Source organism: Nicotiana attenuata, unplaced genomic scaffold, assembly GCF_001879085.1.
Source record: "Nicotiana attenuata strain UT unplaced genomic scaffold, NIATTr2, whole genome shotgun sequence".
In the NCBI taxonomy this organism is placed as follows: Eukaryota; Viridiplantae; Streptophyta; class Magnoliopsida; order Solanales; family Solanaceae; genus Nicotiana; species Nicotiana attenuata.
The window spans coordinates 193,512-201,929 of NW_017670310.1; the positions used below are offsets into that span (position 1 = coordinate 193,512).

At 38.6% G+C, this 8,418-nt stretch overlaps 1 protein-coding gene across 2 annotated transcripts; it reads right to left on the minus strand.

The window, feature by feature from the left end:
- Positions 1 to 547: 547 nt before the first annotated feature.
- Positions 548 to 7,965, minus strand: LOC109237615 (KH domain-containing protein HEN4). Of its 2 annotated transcripts, none has more exons than XM_019403934.1 (8): positions 7,198 to 7,965; positions 4,523 to 4,897; positions 4,003 to 4,254; positions 3,190 to 3,394; positions 3,018 to 3,124; positions 2,835 to 2,911; positions 1,412 to 1,523; positions 548 to 1,337 (listed from the first exon to the last, which is right to left on the minus strand). In XM_019403934.1, the coding sequence occupies exons 1-8, from the start codon at positions 7,891 to 7,893 to the stop codon at positions 1,194 to 1,196; spliced, it is 1,968 nt and encodes a 655-aa protein (XP_019259479.1). In that variant the 5' UTR covers positions 7,894 to 7,965; the 3' UTR covers positions 548 to 1,193. The 2 variants fall into 2 exon arrangements, with proteins under 2 accessions (XP_019259479.1, XP_019259480.1); XM_019403935.1 differs by having other exon boundaries at positions 3,018 to 3,106; positions 7,198 to 7,964.
- Positions 7,966 to 8,418: the final 453 nt, after the last annotated feature.

An 8,418-nucleotide genomic window follows, 5' to 3' on the forward strand; every position in this document is an offset into this window, starting at 1 on the left:
ATTAGGACTGTAGGTCATTTGTAACTAAATTAAGGACGATTACATTGAATCACTCCAGAATTGGAGAATAAAATAAAATTCAACCATCACAAAGGGTATATATATATATATATATATATATATATATATATATATATATATATATATATATATATATATATATATATATATATATATTATTTCTTCTTTTTCATCTCCCGCATTCAATTTATTTCTAGAAGGTAGCTTTCATCCTTGGAGCTCGCTGAAATTATCATATTTATTGCTATCAACCATATCCCTTTTCCCAATTCGAACATACTTGCCTAATCGCCTTTGTAGTAAAAAACAGAAAACACGTCCCTTTATTATATGTGAAACTTTATATCCTTTTCTATAAAGGAAACTTGATTTACACATCCTTTTTTAAATGCTGCAGCAAGTAGGTGATATGCATTGTGTGACCTAAAGTTCCTCCAGCGAGACCACTCAACATGTTAGAGGGGTTGATTTCATGTATTGTCATTATGCTTTTGCCAGTAAAGTCACAAATCTATTTTTTGTCGCATTAACATAACCAGGCTATATCCATTACAACAGTAGAGGCACAAATCTTTTTTTGGTCACATTAAAGTAACCGAACAGTTCAATAAATGTCTACTCTAATACTAATAAACAATATACAATTCTATGATTGTTCACGCATATGATAAGTGTCCAAGCAATTCGACGCTCAACAGAGTGTTAGCAACATGTAAAGACTCAACATTTTTTACTACCTATTTATCAAGCGAAAGGAAATCACAAGGATTTAAAACTAATAGAAGGGTACATCTACGTCTTGTGTTTCTTACAGACCCACATGATAGAGCTCCACATGCTACAAGAATCATATGAACTGATAAATTCATGTGCTCGTCGTTTCCTATGTAGACTTGCACAGGTTTTGCCTGCAAAATACTCCAATATCCAAATATGATGGAAAAGACAGCTAACTTTTTTCCTTCCCAAAGCATCTTTTTCTATATTCTCTTTCTTTCCACTTCATTAAGGCTTTCTCTCTTTAGCCCCTCGAGAGAAAATTCTCACATACCTTATGTCTTGCCCACAGGTTCTGAGAATTATTTACACTTATTTTACGATCACAAATACGTGTCAACTGAATTGAACCACCACATAGGTTACCTCTAGGAAGATGAATAAAGAAGGAAGTTCTACATATTCTGCTCAGATAAAATGAAGGCATGAATAAGGCTCTGAGCAGCTCGTGCTTGATCTGGTGTCCCCGACACAACAACAGTGCCTTCTGTAGAACCGGCGGCTACAGGATCATGAACTACTATCTTAGCACCTGAAATCTGAATCCCAAACACAAATGTTAACTACCTTATCTAAGAAGAGAAACAAAGCTTCCACGAGCAAACTGACCTACCCTTTTTATATCACTAAGGTTGCTAGAATCCTCTCCATAAACATGTTTTAACAACATCTGAGGAATTACCACTTCAATAACAATGCCTGGCAAATTAGGTGTTGCCGTCTCACTGCAAAAAGAGTTTAATATAGTGGATATGAAAACCGATGGCAAGATATGAAAAGGATACGACGAATAGCAAATTAAACAACAATCCAAATCAACCAAGAAAAATAAAAGAAGTGTAGATCTATGAACTTCCAAGTCAAATGTTGAGATTCTACACCACTTTCAATTTCATTCATTAACAATGAATTGAACACCTCAAGTATCTCTAGTTTAACATTCAATTAAAGACCTCAATATCTCCAACACAAACTTTACAACTCAAATTTAAAAGCAGGTGACCCGTGAGCTCTGCAGAGATTCTATTGACTTGCCTTTGAAATTTATGTGGAATTGTGGATACTATTCTTACAAGAGAGAAGGGGTTTATACACCTCAATAAAGGAAATATTATCTCATCATGTAATCTACATCTCTATCTCGCTATCTTGTTTATAAGAACTTTACATTCTATAGGCAAATGGAAGGGGAGCCTTCGCGTAACTGGTAAAGGTGCTGCCATATGACCAGGAGGTCACGGGTTCGAGCTGTGGAAACAGCCTCTTGTGGAAATGCAGGATAAGGCAGCGTACAATAGACCCTTGTGGTCCGGCCCTTCCCCGGACCCCGCGCATAGCGCGAGCTTAGTGCACCAGGATGCCTTTTTTACCTTCTATAGACAAATGCAAATTACAGGAAGCTGAACAGCTTAACAAATCTACCCTCAACCAGCTCAAAAGGTGGAGCTACGTACTCATGTTTGACCAATTTTCTGTAAACGTCCAGCCGCCAAACCCCAGGTTAAGAGAAATTTGAAGACTACAATAGCATATCCTCTACCCTATATTTTTTAAGATAGCCTCTTTTCTTACTTCCATAAGAAAGCAAGTTCTTTTACATGGCCTGTCTATGTTGTGCATACAAAGACATAACTTTCCCGACAAAATGGATTAACATGGATTAACAGTGAATTGAGTTCATGCTTCTGAATAGCTTTTAAATTCCTATTAGCAGCTGAATATCATTTATTAGGCCTTAATAGCTTCATCACTGTAGGCCTGCAACAATACTAATCAAGCCGCTGCCAACTAATTGCCCACAGCTCTGCACTTAAAGTTGCACAAGGAAGACCAAACTAGTAGCCCCAAAAGGAAACAGTTTTACCCAAGTGAATCAGAAACCGGTGAGTCCTGCACTAACAGGGAAACCAGTAACCCCTTTAGTGCATCCAACCCAGCACTCCCCTGGGAGATTCAATGGATCGCTTCAAGTTATTAGCAGTGATCACAATCTCATAAGCAACCTAAGACGTTGCAGACAGAGGAAAACAAGTTACCTGCCACTCTGACCATTCTTCAAGGCAAAGCTTCCACTTAAATCAGCCACTCCAGCTGTATATCTAGAATTGACTGCCTGGATAAAACAGCAAGAAGGAAAGTGAATAGTCGTAAATGCAACATTCCCCAATCATAAAAAATGTACCAACAATTAACATTTACTGGAAAGAGCTCCCACAAACCTGAGGACCCCATCTTCCAGGTGAAGGAGGTCTATCAAAAAATGGAACATGTCCTTGTCTCTCATAGCCATGGAAACGGGGAGCACGATCTGAATAAACATCACGGTCTAAATAATGTGAAAATGCAGCCAGCAGTTCATATGTTTGGATGAAATACCAGTATGTTCTATACCATGAGGGTAGCCAGCAGGTGAGCGGTAACTAGGAGAAGCAGGATCGTGCCTTGGCCTGAATGATGGGGATGGAATTTCAGAATAGGAGGGAAAATGTGAAGGGGCAATATTTGAAATATGTGGCTTCATAGGAAACATTGTATCACGAATCCTACAAGTAATTTGGAACAAAGCATCCTGGACAGAGTGCATGCTCCCAATAACCTGTAGAGAATTCAAACATCATAAGTCACAGTTGGAACAATGAAGGATAGAAAACAAGGTTGAACTCCTTCTCATTTATCTTTTTTTTATATAGTCTGGTGGAGGTAAGTTCCACCAAGTGAGACAGAAATGCAACTCAATTTATTTGAGATACACGTGCATGTAACAAGTATCAGAAAACACCGACATGGAATGCACATCTCTTTGATGATCATCATCGAAACATTTTAATTAGTCTATCTGAATACTCTCACATCTTAAATGCTAATCCCTCCCCACCCATCCCCAAGAAATCTAAGCAATACGAGTTTATAGAAAAGAGGTAGAAATGCAACTCAATTTATTTGAGATCCATAATCATTTAATTAGAAGTATCACAAAATGTAGAAGCAGAGAACACATATATCCAATGATCATCAACAACACACATTGTGATTTCCCTGTCAGAACACTAACTTCAATGTAAAAACTGCACCCCCCCCCCCCACAAACACCTTACCCCCCCCCCTCCCCCCCCCCAAAAAAAAGGCAAATTCCAAGCAACACGAGTTATATAGCTGAGATGTAACGACTATTACATATTTTTTAGAATGAAAATCTGTATTTACCTGTAAAACTTCTTCAGTGTGGGAACCATATTTTGGAGAATGTTCTCTAGGAAAAATACGTATACTAGCACCAGTGAGTCGTCGCAATTCAGCAATTAGAATACTTCCATTACCAAAGAGACAACTCATGTGACGTGCATGTACCAGAAGCCTTGAAACAACTGCAGCTCCTGGTTCAAATCCAATCTCAGCAATTCTGGCCTGTACACGAATAAGAGCTTCCTGAGCAGGGGAATGTCTTTGCTCGGGGTTCTGCAGAAAGAGCAAAGCAGCTGATCTCAATAAAGCTTGGCAAGGATAGAGTAGTAATGTTAAAAGATCAACACATGCAGTTCTTTCTCACTCAGTTATATATTCAACAAGTTCAAATAATCTTCAAATTGACTCTACGCAGTTGATCATATGACTGCCAAGTGGCATAAAACGGAAGTGAGCATATGACTTTAACATAACAAATGCAAGTTGGATCAGTGTTTCAAAAAACATAAACAGTTGCTTAGCTAACAGTCAGCCTACCCACCTCCCTTGCAGATATCACAACAACTCTTTCATCTAAATCAGATGCTGAATCAGCAATCTTGATAGATGCACCAGTTTCATTCTGCATCACCCTTATAATTGAGCCTCCTTTTCCTATCAAGTTTCCAACTTTGTCAACCGGACACAACACCTTAAACACGATCTCTTCCTCCAAGATCATCCTGTGGTTGATTCCAGCACTTTCAACACCAGAACTCCTTGAAAACTGATCTGGAGTGTGATAACCAGTTCCAGTTTGTGACATTCCTGAAAATTTTGGGGTAGAGGCATTTACTGAATCTATCCTCGAGTTATCCTGAAGACAACTTGAAACAGACAAAAGAGCTTTTCTCACAGCTGAAAAGCTTCCAGTTATCTGCAATGTGAAGATATCCTCTGAGAAGTCAAAACCATATACAGAGTGATGTAATCATACAAGCAAGACAAAGATAATAAAAATGAACACAAATATTTCTCAGATAAAGCTAATAGATCAATCCAGCATTTGCCTCTGCTAAAATAACATATTTGATATAATACACACAGAAACATCACATATACTTGTAACAGATCTACTTGGTATAAAGTGGAGGAGATTGAACTTCTGGGAGCATAGTTGGTATGGAATCATTGTTTAGAAGGATCGCCTCCAGCATCTGTTTGCCATCTCTGAAGATCAGCCTGCTCTGGTGGAGGGAATAGAAGAAAACAAAGACTTAGAAGGAATTGCAGGTTTAGGAGATGGAGGAGTTGGACGATATGATCACACTGTATCTCATCAACTTTTAATGTGAGGGCACGGAAACTTGCAGGTGGAAGGATCAACTGATAGTAAAATCTCAGTCATTCTTTCTATTAGCACCTGCCAAGAGTGATACAAGGGATTTTCCCCTTTGCATCAGCATAAACAGAGCTACAAGTAAAGTGGGTCCATTTGTCTCGTGTATGCTCCTCCATACCCTCCGACTTAAGATTACAACGGTCACCTTTGGATATTGTCATGACACTATGAAGGTTACTTTGGTCTAGGTTTATGATAAAATCAACGGGGTAAAAGTACCTCCAACTCAACAATATCATACGTCATAAGTGCTTAGATTTGGTCGAGTTTGTTAGAAGACATAGTTTCATGGGTTCATTGCTTGGTACAAATAATCCTATCACGATAGTATATACTTTGCGCACAAGTGATATTCAACATGTCTATATGACTGGAGGGGTGTTGTAGAAAGGAACTATTCTGCATAGGACTCCTACTTTATATACCACTTGTATAGAGGATCTTTGCATTGTCCACCGGGGGGGGGGGGGGGGGAGGCACTTTTGAAGGATGCCCTTTTATGCTAGATTGATATACTCCCTCTGTTTCAAAAAGATTGACACTATTTCCTTATTAGTCTGTTTCAAAAAGATCGGTACCTTTCAATATTTCCTTAATAAGAAGCATTTATAGCCACACAAATGATATGACAGATTTTAGATCAAAAGTTTTACAGTCACACAAATGCTATATGTTATGGCTTATTTAAGACCATATATCTCAAAAGTCATCCCTTTTTTATTAAAGTTTGTGCCAAGTCAAACTAAGACAATCTTTTTGAAACCGAGGGAGTATCTAGTATCAATCTCACTCATGCATTACCTTACTCACAGAATACATCACTGTTGTTCCTTTTCCTCCTTTCCTTATTATTTTGTATCCATCATGCTTCAAGTTCCGGACTTCCAAAACATGCACTCAACTTTGTTTCACCTGCTTCCAGTATAACTACGGTCCAAAAAACTTATTTCCTTAAATGGCAGATTTTTTTTTAATCAAGACCTTAAATGGCAGAATTTACAATCTTCATGCATTCAATTGAACATGAAACATTGCTATGTGATACTTCCAATTAGATGTAAGAGCTTTGCTGACTCCATTCAATTATTATTTCAACATATCTCTACGAACTCAAGTATAATTAATTTATTCCAACTTCTTCCTCTTAATCTCCATTTTTGTTACTGCTGCAGGTGAACGTACTTTTGACAGGTGAGCACACAAGATAATAGCGAACCCATCAGAAAGAAGGTCAATTAATTCCACTTTTGAGTATAATTTACACATTCTAACAATTGTTTCTTCCTCCATAGAGAAACAACAATTTCAACGCTACTGTGTTCCTTTAGGTACATGGAAGTCGTGAGCATGATCAAAAGAACCAATTAAGCACAAAACTCATCATCGAAAACAAATAGTGTTCAGAGTAGTGTTCAAAGACAGTGATATGCAATCAGCAACTCTCTTCGTTTCAGTTTATGTGGCAACATTTCCTTTTTAATCCATCCCAAAAAGAATGACCTCTTTCTAAATTCGAAAATACGCTAACGTAAACTTTCCATTTTACCCTCAGTAACAAGCTTTTATTGCCACACAAATGTTATATTGTTATGGCATGTTTAAGACCACAAGTTTTAAACATTTCATTTTTTTCTTAAAGTATTTACAACATCAACAACTACAATTACGCCTGAGTTCCAAACAAGTTGGAGTCGTCTAGATATTCCTCACTTCTCCATTTAAGCTCAATTCATGTCATCAGTTCAAATAAATTGCAACAAGGGAGTAAATGATATTAAATTCAAGACAGCTGGATATTAGGATGAAGTGCATAGAGCACGAAGAAAGTGCATTGCCTGAATTAACTCGTCACCAGGTGAAGCACAAGCAGGCAACTGATCTTTAGGCAAAACCCTAACTTGAGCTCCAGCCTCCAGTCTTATCTTCTCAATAATCTTCCCCCCTCTGCCAAGCACGCTGCCAACCTGATTACTCGGTGCTAACAGCCTACAAATAACCACTCCCTGTGGACCCCACACATCGCTACATTCATCCTTCCTCCCCTCCCCTTCCGCGTTCCGCTCCTCGTCCACCTTCAATATCCTCTCGAAAACTCTAATCAACGCCCGCTGAGCCTGCGATGACGATGACTCGTCGTCCAAATTTGCTAATTCTTCGACACTGGAATTAGCAGCCGAGCTGCACTCTTTCTTCGTCGAGTCGGCTATTATAACAATAACGCGCTCATCGCAGCCGGGAAGTGAATCGTCAATGCGAATTTTGGCTCCGGTCTCCTCTCGGACTTGGCGGATGATGACGCCGCCTTTGCCAATGACGCCACCAGTTTTTTCCGCCGGACATAGGATACGGAAAAAGGCTTCACCAGGAGCGAGCTTCAGAAAAGGAGGCGGCGGTGGTGTACGGAAGGTATTGGATGGCGGAGTTGCAGAGGAAGACTGTAATTGGTGGCGGCGCTTGGTGGGAGTGGAAACAGTGGAAGTATCTGCTGTGGTGGAGTCCAGCTGTCGCTTCTGCGCGAAGGATGCGTCCATGAAAGGGAAAAAGCGTTGAAAGAGAAGAGAGGCAGTAATATGGATTCGTGAGGTTTTTAATTCGCGCTATATTATTGCCGATAAAATGACAAAAAATATAGGATGTTCATACAAACAGCCGGTTAAATTTATTAATAGTATTTAATTTTTCTTAATAAATTATATATAGGACTTTACACATATTGTAATATTGAGTACGCGTGAAATTCTTACCTCCGCCACAGGTTAAAAGTGATGATTCAATAGAGCTACTTACCTCCGCCTCGGGTTAAAAGTGATGATTTTATAGAGCTGGTAAAAACTTAACCTCACCGAGTATATACACCCAATTTAGTTAAGTTAACCATAAACAATAAACTAAAGTTTACTAGGAGTCCTATTTTTAAATAAAATTTTTTTAAGATGGAGTTATCGAATAAGGCATCGTGATAAAATATAGGGTTGCCGTCACATTTAGATCTTTTATTTCCCTAAGTTTTTATTCTAACATTAGTTTCACTCTTCATTGTTGATTTAACAAGAAGC

Bases quoted from the DNA above. Each gene is read 5' to 3' on its own strand.
- LOC109237615 (XM_019403934.1), bottom strand. From the start codon at position 7,893: ATGGACGCATCCTTCGCGCAGAAGCGACAGCTGGACTCCACCACAGCA. The intron at 3,125-3,189 runs GTATAGAACATA...CACATTATTTAG, and splicing joins ACCTGCTGGCTACCCTCATG to ACCGTGATGTTTATTCAGAT. The intron at 1,338-1,411 runs GTAGGTCAGTTT...TTTGGGATTCAG, and splicing joins ACCTTAGTGATATAAAAAGG to ATTTCAGGTGCTAAGATAGT.